The sequence below is a fragment of the Thalassophryne amazonica genome, chromosome 2, assembly GCF_902500255.1.
Source record: "Thalassophryne amazonica chromosome 2, fThaAma1.1, whole genome shotgun sequence".
Taxonomy (NCBI): domain Eukaryota; kingdom Metazoa; phylum Chordata; class Actinopteri; order Batrachoidiformes; family Batrachoididae; genus Thalassophryne; species Thalassophryne amazonica.
Genome location: NC_047104.1, coordinates 6026861 through 6041147, shown reverse-complemented (window position 1 = coordinate 6041147; position 14287 = coordinate 6026861). Strand labels below are relative to the sequence as shown.

The window sequence follows — 14287 nt, the reverse complement described above, 5'->3', positions numbered from 1 at the left end:
TGAAGGCGGGGCATCGAGGTCTTTCTGTAATCCGTCGTTAATCACTCGATGAATTGAAAATGTGCTCTGAAACCAAGTGTGGTCAACTGGAGGCCCGCAGGCTGCATACGGCGCCACCGTTCATCAACACAGTTCTTATACTCCAGTTACATAATGAGCCTCTCTACTTATCACAGGCTAAAATTATACCTGTGGATTGATTTTAGCTATTGTCCATCGGCCAGCTCATTCAGCCACGATTCTTACCCATCCACATTTCTTACATTGATATTTCTTTTTTTTTCCTCTATGTTTTTGTCTTTATACCAACTCAAGATGCCAAGAGGAGTGTCCAGTGGGCTCTTATGGGCCACAGTGTGCTCACAAATGTGACTGCCAGAACGGCGCTAAATGCTACCACATCAACGGGGCGTGTCTGTGCAACGAAGGATTCAAGGGCCCCAGCTGCCAAGACCGCTTCTGCCCCAGCGGCCTGTACGGTCTCAACTGTGACAAATACTGCCCCTGCAACACTTCAAACACACTCAGGTACTCAACTGAGCAAGCAAGGAGTCTATGACTCAAACATTTTGATGGAACTGATTATCACAAATCCATTCAGTAAACTTAAAAAATTCAAGCATTAGTAGTTATTTTATTTATCAGGGCTGTTCCACAGGGCGCCGCTCTACTGTGATCACCCACGATCCAAAAAGGGCAAAAACGAGATGAAACGACTTAATCTGGCTTGCCTCCTAACAGGCTGGCTTATAAAGTGCAGACCTGGCAACCCGCCTGAAAATGAAAGAAAGGAGCTCCGCCCTCGGTCGGACATGAAGTTCAAGTTTGAACAGAAACTGCAACAATTTTTTACCCTGATGGAGCACAAACATGTTTCCACCCGTAGTCACTATGAATACCCCGTGTAAAGACATTCGAACATAAGCCGTTAAAACTACAAATACCCAGAACTTACCGCAAACTTTCAACAATTTACTCGGGATTCATTTTTTTCAGCAGTTCAAAAATTGGATCCTGATTTCAAATCTGGTGGCGCTGACAGCTGTAACTACTACGTATGTCCAGTTTGTTCAAGTTTGACGAAGATGAATCAAGAAATTACTGTGATGTTGCAACACGCTATGCAGGATTAAACGGGAAAGACCAGCCCTCTGGAATAAACTTGACTTAGGCTGAAGGGATGTGATATTTCATCAATATTGCACATGTTCATCATAGCCTGTCATCTAAATTCAAATGTTCTCGCAGCCAGTCGATGGGTTTTGGACTTAAACATGTGGGGTTTAGACTCTTTATCAAGGGCATTTTGACATGTAGGAACACTTGGGGTTTGATCCATTAACTTTTTATTGGTTTGGATTTCAGAAATAAAAAATAAAAATCCAGTCCCAGTCTTCTGTTGCACGTCTGAGTCGAGTTGTGGGCTCTGGATGTTCTCTTTGAGGGGGAGTGGAATATTTCTTTGACAGCTTGAGTTGATGTTTTGTTTTGTTTTAAAACTGTGAAAACGGGTATCGGGATCAGTATCGGTACCATATCAGACAGATAAAGCCTGTGTGCCCAGAAAGTATTCACAGCGCTTCACTCTTCCCACTTTTTATGTTACAGCCTTATTCCAAAATGGGTGAAATTATTATTTTTTCCTCAAAATTCTACTCACAACACCCCATAATGACAAGGAAAAAGTTTTTTTTTTTTTTTTTTCTCAGTTTATTAATAGGGCTGGAACATAACAAAATGTGAAGAAGTGAAGTGCTGTGAATACTTTCCAGATGTAATTATAACGATCTGTTTTGATTGGTCTTGAAGAGTTGATTGACTTTGTTTTATTGTAGACTCTTTCCCCTCAGAGTGTACGTGAGAAATAAGCTCTTCTTATTTTTTAGAACTGAAGTCACTTAAACAAGTGGTGAAACATAAATTATTATTATTACTATTAATTATTGTGTAAGTTTGATTTTATAGCTGTGAGACTGATTCCTCAGACTTTACACGTTGTCTTCTCAGCTGTCACCCTTTGTCAGGGGAGTGCGCCTGTGCAGCAGGATGGGCGGGGCTTTACTGCAATGAGACGTGCCCACCGGGTTACCATGGCGAGGGCTGCAAAGAGCGGTGTGTCTGCGCGAACAGAGCCGATTGTGACAGCATCAACGGCGCGTGCACGTGTGCACCAGGATATATTGTGAGTCTGAACACACTCAGATAAAATCAGCACAGAATGTTGACTGCACGAGTGGACAACCTGTCCCAGTCCCCTACTCTACCAGCAGGTGGCATTAGAGCCAACAAAACCAAATGGTCAGACTTGTTTTGTGTATTAACCCTTAGATGTATCGAAATAACATGTTGGCTGATCTGGGAGAAGAATCCAGTGATGGTGGTGGAGATGCTAGCATTCTAGCAGATTAGCCTGTTAGCATGCCCTTTGGCGAGGGGCGTGCACTGTCACTTCCTGTTGACAGCAGCTGTGACAAAATACTGTCGTTGAATCCTGCATTGAAGCGTAACACGTATTACCTGTGATTAGCAGGACACATGTAGGATTGATGGAGTTAGTCTGCAAATCAGTGAGTGGAATTGCAAAAATTCCACAGGTAACTCCGTCAGAAAATTACTGCACATTCAACCAGTCAGCTAAAATACAAAATAAATTAAATACAGACAGGTCTGTTAAGTTGGCGCGTGAAACCTTGGTGCTAATTGCAGTTGTCCTGTTCACCACTAGAGGCTGCTGTTGTTTGTGTAAGTAGATTTTGACGTTGTTTCAGATCAGATGCTCCCATTATTGTTTGTGGTCGCCACAGTGGATACAGCCAGATCTGCATTGGTATTTTTACGCCGGATGCCCTTCCTGGCGCAACTCAGTTTCACCTGAAGAAACTCACACAGCCAAAGAGGTCTCCCATCCAAGTACGAACCAGATGCTGCACCGCTTAGCTTCCGAGATCTGATGGGATCAGGCAATCATAATCCCCCTGAAACAAAACTTCAGGTTGAGCCACAGTTACTTTAACGGCCAAGATGATGCTAAATTACAGGCTGCGCGACTTGAGACAAAATGCAGCAAAAACGGCCACAAAACAAGGACAAGGCTGGAATACGACAACACGTCAGAGTGCTGATCGGGATTCCTGCGACGTAGTTTTATATAAATATTGGTCTGTTCATTGGTTAGGCTGCTGAGTCGGCTAAGCCGAGCCTGCGTGAAGACGACGTGAGTGAATAGTTTAAAGGTGATTTTCACATCCTGCTCAAAGTGTTTACCTGCACGGTCCAAAACTGCATATTTGTTCATTCTAAAAGAAAATAATATCCCATCGCCATCATTCCCGTCCCATGCTTGTTTGAGATATGAGGCACCATTTTCTCACCCAGTCAGAGGTCAGAGGTCGATGCTGGGGTGGAGGCGGGGCGATGCAGAGGCGTGGCAGCCAGAAGCGTTGACAGACAGAGGGACTGCTGGGAAATTGTTGCTTCTTAAATAACCCGCCCACTTAGAAGGTGTATTTTAGAGGATAATTTAAACAGAGTTTTAGTAGGAGGCCTGTGGCAGTTATGTGCATGAGGAATGTTAGAATGTGTGTGCATATGTGTGTGTGGGTGTGCTCATACGGTCTCTTAATTTCTGACACTTGTGTTAAATTCAGGAAACAACGTCTCAAAGTTTAAAGTCCAAAAACTATAGAGCTGAAAGATAAATGAAATCAGCACAAATCAAATCCGCTCTGTCCGACATCACCCAAAAAAATGGACAAGGATCCCCTTCGAGCAGTTTTTATTTTTATTTATTTGTTTTAAAGGTTTTAATTTATGGATATTTTTATTTTCCGTGTCGTGGGTTTGACAGCTAAACGTGTCCTGCAGTGTGTTCGTGAGACAGCCTCTTGATTTTCTGTCAAAAACAACAACACCAAAAAAACACACAGGCTGATGCGTCTCAGCTGCTCGCCAGTGTGACGCCTTCCTGCAGGTGCGGCTGGAGCTCTGCAGCAGATAAGGTGGCGCAGTTCATTCATCATGTGCTGTTGACTCGTAGCATTGCTGCTGCAGGTGTGCAGCTCGTCATGTAGGTCACGCTGAAGGAGAACGTGCGAGCTTCAGCGGGAGCAGGTTTCTGTAGCGTGAGGTCATTGTGGACAACACGTTACAGTACATCAGTGACACAGAGCCCGTGAGAGTTTAATTTCTGAGTTGAAATAAATGTCGGTCGGCAGGTAGCTAACATGGGTATGATGTCATATGTTTTTGACACGGCTTTGAGGCAAATTCTGCAGTTTAATTTTTAGTTTAGCGGTTACGCTGTGACAAAATTTCTGCTTTGAGGCAAATTCTCCAGTTTAATTTTTAGTTTAGTGGTTACGCTGTCGACAAGATTTCTCATGTGCATTTTAGTTATTAGCTTTTTTGTTTTGTTTTGGAGACAAAGTCACATCATGCATAATGCTAACAATAATCAGTCAGTATGACCAACCAACAGAAGAGGACAGATCTTTGTGGTGTCATAAAGGAAATGTTACAACAGTGTTAAAGAGGTTAAAAAAAGTCACATTCTGAGGCAAATCCAGGTCAGGTCTGGGAATAAAATGGATCCAGTTCACCACCCAAACCTAAAGCTGTATGTTTTAAAAACAGCATCTTCAGATTCTGAAGTGTTTATTTCAAGCTAATATTTGCAAAATATGTGAGAAAGAGATTTATACAGAAATAAGATGTTTCAGAGCATTTTCCGCCATCTTGGTTTATATTGTTCAAGCAAGCAGCCAGTTGATGTCCCTCGTGGAGCCTAGGGGACCCCCGCCCCCCGTGCTCTATGACGCCAGGTACGTAGGTCATGGCATCTGATCACTTGAAATTCTACCCATGAGGGGTTGAAATTCTAAATTGGTTCCAGACTGTGTGAATTTTGATCATACTGGCAAAATAATATTATTAAATTATTATTTAATAATTATTAAAATTATTAAATTATAATGGTGCCAAAGAAAATTATTTTATGACTTAGATCTTAAAAACCCCAGAGGCCATACAGCTTTAAGCAAGGCTTCCCTGTCCCATGAACCATCTCTGCACACAATCTGTTCACACCTTTTTGAGCCTGCTTTGAAGGCCTGCAGCACACGATCTAAAGCACATAGTGAAAGTGCATTTTGGGCGTGTCCTAACTTCACTTTACTATTTACACGGCAAGTAATATAAATCCAAAGTATGAGTTGTATTTAATGACTTAACTAATCATCAAGGTGTGTAGAAACTGTAAGCAGCAGAAGCAGCTCTGGCTCCATGTTAGGCCAGGGTTTTTCTTTGGTTAGGTGTAATCACTTTCTGCTTCCTCACCATAGACCACACCTCTTTTTAATACCCAACCTGCCCACATGCACACAGGTGGGTGTGAAAATGGCATCTGCATCAGCTGGAAACAGCGACACATGCTGCACAGTGTACCGCTTTGAGCCGGGTGACAGATAGGGCCCACTGCTTCAGAGAGACAAACAAACGCATAAACACTCACTTAACCTCGACCCTCCTCCTTTTAACGGAGGGAGAGAATGAAAGCAATGAAACATTTCAACACACGTGTATTCCTGGCAGGTTTGATCATGTGACCTCTTGGTAAACATCAAAAATAAAAAAGTTTCCTCTCATTTTAAGTTCCACATAGTGTGATAACTTTCAGATTGTGCTGATCCACAGAGATTCGTTATTTCTGATGTGACTTTGTAGAACTGTGTTTCCCACTGCGAAATTCTGATGATTTTTCTTTACTGCTGCACTCTTTATTTATTAACAAAGTCCTTAATTCCCCAACTTTTTAATAAGGCTCCTCTCTTCCCCTCTCTCTGCACATTTGGCTCGCTTTGTGAATATTAAATTAATAGCAATTTAAAGGCAGCAGGTTGGAAGCAGGGCACTTTAATTAGCACAGTTTACATGTTGAAGGTCCTGATCAATGCAGCAGGTTCAGGTATGGTGGCGGCGGCGGCGGCTCCCACAGCATGCGAGCACTTCGAGGTAATGCCAGGCTGGATGTCACACTGTTCCCACTGTGTCCTCTATCGACTGGACACCCACAGACATCATGTTTCTCTGCAGGAGCTCCAGCAGCCGTCATCAGCTTTCCCTTCCTTAATGTCACGCAGGATGCTCGCTGCATCTCCACCTTCACATCTAACACGGCTTGAATTCATTTAAAAAGCAGCTGCAGGATCGAGAACGCTTCCTGTCCGTCACTTCATCTGTATCGGGGGCGTATTTGAGCCAGTCCTCATGAAGGCTACAAGACCAACGTGACCGCAGACTCTTACCCACATCATGTGCTCGGCGATATACTACCTAATTCATGTTTATTTATCTTGGGGAAAGGTTGGGCGTGGATTTTTGTGTGGATTTGAAGTAACAGATGTGTTCGCCCAACCAGTCCTCATGGGCTTTGTGGATCTGGAGAAGGTGTTCGACCATGTCCCTCGGGGCACCCTGTGGGGGGTGCTCCGGGAGTACGGGGTCTGGGGTCCTTTGCTAAGGGCTATCCGGTCCCTGTACGACCACAGCAGGAGCTTGGTTCGCATTGCCGGTAGTAAGTCAAACCTGTTTCCAGTGCACGTTGGCCTCCGCCAGGGCTGCCCTTTGTCACCGGTTCTGTTCATTATCTTTATGGACAAAATTTCTAGGCGCAGCCAGGATGTAGAGGTGATCTGGTTTGGGAACCACAGAATGTCATCTCTTCTGTTTGCGGACGATGTGGGTCTGTTGGCTTCGTCAAATCAGGCCCTTCAGCGTGCACTGGGGCGGTTTGCAGCCGAGTGTGAAGCGTTCGGGATGAAAATCAGGACCTCCAAATCCGAGGCCATGGTTCTCAACCAGAAAAAAGTGCTTTGCCCTCTTCAGGTCAGTGGAGTGTCCTTGCCTCAAGTGGAGGAGTTTAAGTATCTCGGGGTCTTGTTCACGAGTGACGGACGGACGGATGGAGCGTGAGATCAATAGACGGATCAGTGCAACATCTGCAGTGATGCGGTCGCTGTATCAGACCATCGTGGTGAAGAGAGAGCTGAGTAGGGGGTCAAATCTCTCGATTTACTGATCGATCTACATTCCGATCCTCACCTATGGTCATGAGATTTGGCTCATGACCGAAAGAATGAGATTGCGAGTACAAGCGGCCGAGATGAGTTTCCTCCGCAGGGTGGCTGGGCGCTCCCTTAGAGATAGGGTGAGGAGCTCGGTCACTCGGGAGATATTGCGCAAATGCAAAAAAGCAGTCCTACATATTTGTTTAATATGTGCATTGAAGGACATATCCTGATCAAAAATGACTCCAAGATTTCTCACAGTATTACTAGAGGTCAGGGTAATGCCATCCAGAGTAAGGATCTGGTTAGACACCATGTTTCTAAGATTTGTGGGGCCAAGTACAATAACTTCAGTTTTATCTGAGTTTAAAAGCAGGAAATTAGAGGTCATCCATGTCTTTATGTCTGTAAGACAATCCTGCAGTTTAGCTAATTGGTGTGTATCCTCTGGCTTCATGGATAGATAAAGCTGAGTATCATCTGCGTAACAATGAAAATTTAAGCAATGCTGTCTAATAATACTGCCTAAGGGAAGCATGTATAAAGTGAATAAAATTGGTCCTAGCACAGAACCTTGTGGAACTCCATAATTAACCTTAGTCTGTGAAGAAGATTCCCCATTTACATGAACAAATTGTAATCTAAATCAAATCAATTCAATTTCAAATCAATTTTATTTATATTGCGCCAAATCACAACAAACAGTTGCCCCAAGGCGCTTTATATTGTAAGGCAAAGCCATACAGTAATTACGGAAAAACCCCAACGGTCAAAACGACCCCCTGTGAGCAAGCACTTGGCAACAGTGGGAAGGAAAAACTCCCTTTTAACAGGAAGAAACCTCCAGCAGAACCAGGCTCAGGGAGGGGCAGTCTTCTGCTGGGACTGGTTGGGGCTGAGGGAGAGAACCAGGAAAAAGACATGCTGTGGAGGGGAGCAGAGATCAATCACTAATGATTAAATGCAGAGTGGTGCATACAGAGTAAAAAGAGAAAGAAACACTCAATGCATTATGGGAACCCCCCAGCAGTCTAAGTCTATAGCAGCATAACTAAGGGATGGTTCAGGGTCACCTGATCCAGCCCTAACTATAAGCTTTAGCAAAAAGGAAAGTTTTAAGCCTAATCTTAAAAGTAGAGAGGGTGTCTGTCTCCCTGATCCGAATTGGGATCTATTAGATTAGATTTATCTATTAGATAAATATGATTCAAACCACCGCAGTGCATTGCCTTTAATACCTATGGCATGCTCTAATCTCTGTAATAAACTTTTATGGTCAACAGTATCAAAAGCAGCACTGAGGTCTAACAGAACAAGCACAGAGATGAGTCCACTGTCTGAGGCCATAAGAAGATCATTTGTAACCTTCACTAATGCTGTTTCTGTACTATGATGAATTCTAAACCCTGACTGAAACTCTTCAAATAGACCATTCCTCTGCAGATGATCAGTTAGCTGTTTTACAACTACCCTTTCAAGAATTTTGAGAGAAAAGGAAGGTTGGAGATTGGCCTATAATTAGCTAAGATAGCTGGGTCAAGTGATGGCTTTTTAAGTAATGGTTTAATTACTGCCACCTTAAAAGCCTGTGGTACATAGCCAACTAATAAAGACAGATTGATCATATTTAAGATTGAAGCATTAATTAATGGTAGGGCTTCCTTGAGCAGCCTGGTAGGAATGGGGTCTAATAGACATGTTGATGGTTTGGATGAAGTAACTAATGAAAATAACTCAGAACAATCGGAGAGAAAGAGTCTAACCAAATACCGGCATCACTGAAAGCAGCCAAAGAGAACGATATGTCTTTGGGATGGTTATGAGTAATTTTTTCTCTAATAGTTAAAATTTTATTAGCAAAGAAAATCATGAAGTCATTACTAGTTAAAGTTAAAGGAATACTCGGCTCAATAGAGCTTTGACTCTTTGTCAGCCTGGCTACAGTGCTGAAAAGAAACCTGGGGTTGTTCTTATTTTCTTCAATTAGTGATGAGTAGTAAGATGTCCTAGCTTTATGGAGGGCTTTTTTTATAGGGCAACAGACTCTTTTTTCAGGCTAAGTGAAGATCTTCTAAATTAGTGAGACGCCATTTCCTCTCCAACTTACGGGTTATCTGCTTTAAACTGCGAGTATGTGAGTTATACCACGGAGTCAGGCACTTCTGATTTAAGGCTCTCTTTTTCAGAGGAGCTACAGCATCCAAAGTTGTCCTCAATGAGGATATAAAACTATTGACGAGATAATCTATCTCACTCACAGAGTTTAGGTAGCTACTTTGCCCTTTGTTGGTATATGGCATTGGAGAACATAAAAAAGGGATCATATCCTTAAACCTAGTTACAGCACTTTCTGAAAGACTTCTAGTGTAATGAAACTTATTCCCCACTGCTGGGTAGTCCATCAGAGTAAATGTAAATGTTATTAAGAAATGATCAGACAGAAGGGGGTTTTCAGGGAATACTGTTAAGTCTTCAATTTCCATACCATAAGTCAGAACAAGATCTAAGGTATGATTAAAGTGGTGGGTGGACTCATTTACATTTTGAGCAAAGCCAATTGAGTCTAATAATAGATTAAATGCAGTGTTGAGGCTGTCATTCTCAGCATCTGTGTGGATGTTAAAATCACCCACTATAATTATCCAAGGCTCCAGAACCCCCTTTAATTTAAGCCCTGATCACTAGCCCTTACATTGCAAGAATGAATTATTTAGGTTTTTGTTTTGTGATGATGTCATTGAGGCAGAATGTCAGGTTTTCCTTTATGGTACCATAAAAGAAAAATATCAATCAATCAATCAATTTTATTTATATAGCGCCAAATCACAACAAACAGTTGCCCCAAGGCGCTTTATATTGTAAGGCAAGGCCATATAATAATTATGTAAAACCCCAACGGTCAAAACGACCCCCTGTGAGCAAGCACTTGGCTACAGTGGGAAGGAAAAACTCCCTTTTAACAGGAAGAAACCTCGAGCAGAACCAGGCTCAGGGAGGGGCAGTCTTCTGCTGGGACTGGTTGGGGCTGAGGGAGAGAACCAGGAAAAAGACATGCTGTGGAGGGGAGCAGAGATCAATCACTAATGATTAAATGCAGAGTGGTGCATACAGAGCAAAAAGAGAAAGAAACAGTGCATCATGGGAACCCCCCAGCAGTCTACGTCTATAGCAGCATAACTAAGGGATGGTTCAGGGTCACCTGATCCAGCCCTAACTATAAGCTTTAGCAAAAAGGAAAGTTTTAAGCCTAATCTTAAAAGTAGAGAGGGTGTCTGTCTCCCTGATCTGAATTGGGAGCTGGTTCCACAGGAGAGGAGCCTGAAAGCTGAAGGCTCTGCCTCCCATTCTACTCTTACAAACCCTAGGAACTACAAGTAAGCCTGCAGTCTGAGAGCGAAGCGCTCTATTGGGGTGATATGGTACTACGAGGTCCCTAAGATAAGATGGGACCTGATTATTCAAAACCTTATAAGTAAGAAGAAGAATTTTAAATTCTATTCTAGAATTAACAGGAAGCCAATGAAGAGAGGCCAATATGGGTGAGATATGCTCTCTCCTTCTAGTCCCCGTCAGTACTCTAGCTGCAGCATTTTGAATTAGGGAACTAGGCTTTGAATTAGGCTTTTTAGGGAACTTTTAGGACAACCTGATAATAATGAATTACAATAGTCCAGCCTAGAGGAAATAAATGCATGAATTAGTTTTTCAGCATCACTCTGAGACAAGACCTTTCTGATTTTAGAGATATTGCGTAAATGCAAAAAAGCAGTCCTACATATTTGTTTAATATGCGCTTTGAATGACATATTCTGATCAAAAATGACTCCAAGATTTCTCACAGTATTACTAGAGGTCAGGGTAATGCCATCCAGAGTAAGGATCTGGTTAGACACCATGTTTCTAAGATTTGTGGGGCCAAGTACAATAACTTCAGTTTTATCTGAGTTTAAAAGCAGGAAATTAGAGGTCATCCATGTCTTTATGTCTGTAAGGCAATCCTGCAGTTTAGCTAATTGGTGTGTGTCCTCTGGCTTCATGGATAGATAAAGCTGGGTATCATCTGCGTAACAATGAAAATTTAAGCAATACCGTCTAATAATACTGCCTAAGGGAAGCATGTATAAAGTGAATAAAATTGGTCCTAGCACAGAACCTTGTGGAACTCCATAATTAACTTTAGTCTGTGAAGAAGATTCCCCATTTACATGAACAAATTGTAATCTATTAGACAAATATGATTCAAACCACCGCAGCGCAGTGCCTTTAATACCTATGGCATGCTCTAATCTCTGTAATAAAATTTTATGGTCAACAGTATCAAAAGCAGCACTGAGGTCTAACAGAACAAGCACAGAGATGAGTCCACTGTCCGAGGCCATAAGAAGATCATTTGTAACCTTCACTAATGCTGTTTCTGTACTATGATGAATTCTAAACCCTGACTGAAACTCTTCAAATAGACCATTCCTCTGCAGATGATCAGTTAGCTGTTTTACAACTACCCTTTCAAGAATTTTTGAGAGAAAAGGAAGGTTGGAGATTGGCCTATAATTAGCTAAGATAGCTGGGTCAAGTGATGGCTTTTTAAGTAATGGTTTAATTACTGCCACCTTAAAAGCCTGTGGTACATAGCCAACTAACAAAGATAGATTGATCATATGTAAGATCGAAGCATTAAATAATGGTAGGGCTTCCTTGAGCAGCCTGGTAGGAATGGGGTCTAATAAACATGTTGATGGTTTGGATGAAGTAACTAATGAAAATAACTCAGACAGAACAATCGGAGAGAAAGAGTCTAACCAAATACCGGCATCACTGAAAGCAGCCAAAGATAACGATACGTCTTTGGGATGGTTATGAGTAATTTTTTCTCTAATAGTTAAAATTTTGTTAGCAAAGAAAGTCATGAAGTCATTACTAGTTAAAGTTAATGGAATACTCAGCTCAATAGAGCTCTGACTCTTTGTCAGCCTGGCTACAGTGCTGAAAAGAAACCTGGGGTTGTTCTTATTTTCTTCAATTAGTGATGAGTAGAAAGATGTCCTAGCTTTATGGAGGGCTTTTTTATAGAGCAACAGACTCTTTTTCCAGGCTAAGTGAAGATCTTCTAAATTAGTGAGATGCCATTTCCTCTCCAGCTTACGGGTTATCTGCTTTAAGCTGCGAGTTTGTGAGTTATACCACAGAGTCAGGCACTTCTGATATAAAGCTCTGTTTTTCAGAGGAGCTACAGCATCCAAAGTTGTCTTCAATGAGGATGTAAAACTATTGACGAGATACTCTATCTCACTTACAGAGTTTAGGTAGCTACTCTGCACTGTGTTGGTATATGGCATTAGAGAACATAAAGAAGAAATCATATCCTTAAACCTAGTTACAGCGCTTTCTGAAAGACTTCTAGTGTAATGAAACTTATTCCCCACTGCTGGGTAGTCCATCAGAGTAAATGTAAATGTTATTAAGAAATGATCAGACAGAAGGGAGTTTTCAGGGAATACTGTTAAGTCTTCTATTTCCATACCATAAGTCAGAACAAGATCTAAGATATGATTAAAGTGGTGGGTGGACTCATTTACTTTTTGAGCAAAGCCATTTGAGTCTAATAATAGATTAAATGCAGTGTTGAGGCTGTCATTCTCAGCATCTGTGTGGATGTTAAAATCGCCCACTATAATTATCTTATCTGAGCTAAGCACTAAGTCAGACAAAAGAGAAACTCACAGTAACGACCAGGTGGACGATAGATAACAACAAATAAAACTGGTTTTTGGGTCTTCCAATTTGGATGGACAAGACTAAGAGTCAAGCTTTCAAATGAATTAAAGCTCTGTCTGGGTTTTTGATTAATTAATAAGCTGGAATGGAAGATTGCTGCCAATCCTCCGCCTCGGCCCGTGCTACGAGCATTCTGACAGTTAATGTGACTCGGGGGTGTTGACTCATTTAAACTAACATATTCATCCTGCTGTAACCAGGTTTCTGTAAGGCAGAATAAATCAATATGTTGATCAATTATTATATCATTTACCAACAGGGACTTAGAAGAGAGAGACCTAATGTTTAATAGACCACATTTAACTGTTTTAGTCTGTGGTGCAGTTGAAGGTGCTATATTATTTTTTCTTTTTGAATTTTTATGCTTAAATAGATTTTTGCTGGTTATTGGTATGACGTTTTCTTCATGATGTCATCAGCATAAAATATTAGATTTTTACTTTGTGATGTCAGGGGTCAAAACCTTAGGCTTAATTTCATCTGTTTGGGCAATAAAATGATGTATTATGATGTCACGATGCAAAAATAGTGAGTTTACTTAATGTCACTGGAGTAAGATGTCATGGTGCAAAATCATAGAGTTTTCCTTTATGATGTTGTTCTGCAGAAGCCTTTATCAAGTCAGAGCAAAGGAGTTTTTTTTTTATTACTACAGGTGCTCTGTCAGAGGACAGTTATTATGCCACGTTAACTACAACTGCTGACTTCTAAAGCTGCCTTCAGTCTTTTAGTTTAAGGTTATAAAGGAGCCGATCTGACCCACACACAAATTTCTTCACGTCATTTTGAGGAATCCTGCTGACAGACACAGTGAGTTCATGACGTCCTCTGTTGTTTTTGTAGTAGTGGTGTGTGGCACCTCACAGCCGCGTGCCGTGATTTGGCATTGAAATCGGTAATAACACAAACACTTTGCTGTGAAATTCTTGTGGGCGGAATTTGATGGATGTCTTTGGGCTGTCCCATGTCTTCAGGGTGACGACTGCTCCATCAGCTGTCCTGCAGGATTATTTGGCACCAACTGCACCCTGTCCTGTTCCTGCCACAACGAGATCTCCTGCAGCCACGTCGACGGCGCCTGTAGCTGCAAAGAAGGTTCACCAGCATTCATCCTGCCTGCACGCCACTGTTGTCTGTGACCGTGGCTTAAAATTTATTGGTTTAACTGACCACTGATTAGTGGAACAACAACCTTATTTATCACTATGGCAACACATCAACTCCTCAACTAAGACTGAATTTGAAGCTAGACTGCCTGATGTCTTAGCCTCACATTTGGCAAATACCCAGTCAGTAGACAGACTTGTGGATAGTTTAAACTCAGTGCTCAAAACTACACTCGACATGATTGCACCACCTGTGTTAAAACGGCGCTCCCCCAAATCACAGTCACCTTGGTTCAATGATTATCTGCGTGACCTCAAGCATAAGGCAAGAGATCTACAACG

General features: G+C 41.9%; 1 protein-coding gene across 1 annotated transcript in view; it reads left to right on the top strand.

Moving 5' to 3' along the window:
* LOC117521924 (multiple epidermal growth factor-like domains protein 11) overlaps positions 1-14287 on the top strand; it is a 253072-nt gene that overhangs the window by 170884 nt on the left and 67901 nt on the right. The window contains exons 8-10 of the mRNA XM_034183290.1: positions 316-528; positions 2008-2182; positions 13814-13934. Coding sequence (XP_034039181.1) covers positions 316-528; positions 2008-2182; positions 13814-13934 — 509 coding nt within the window. The remainder of the gene's footprint in view (positions 1-315; positions 529-2007; positions 2183-13813; positions 13935-14287) is intronic.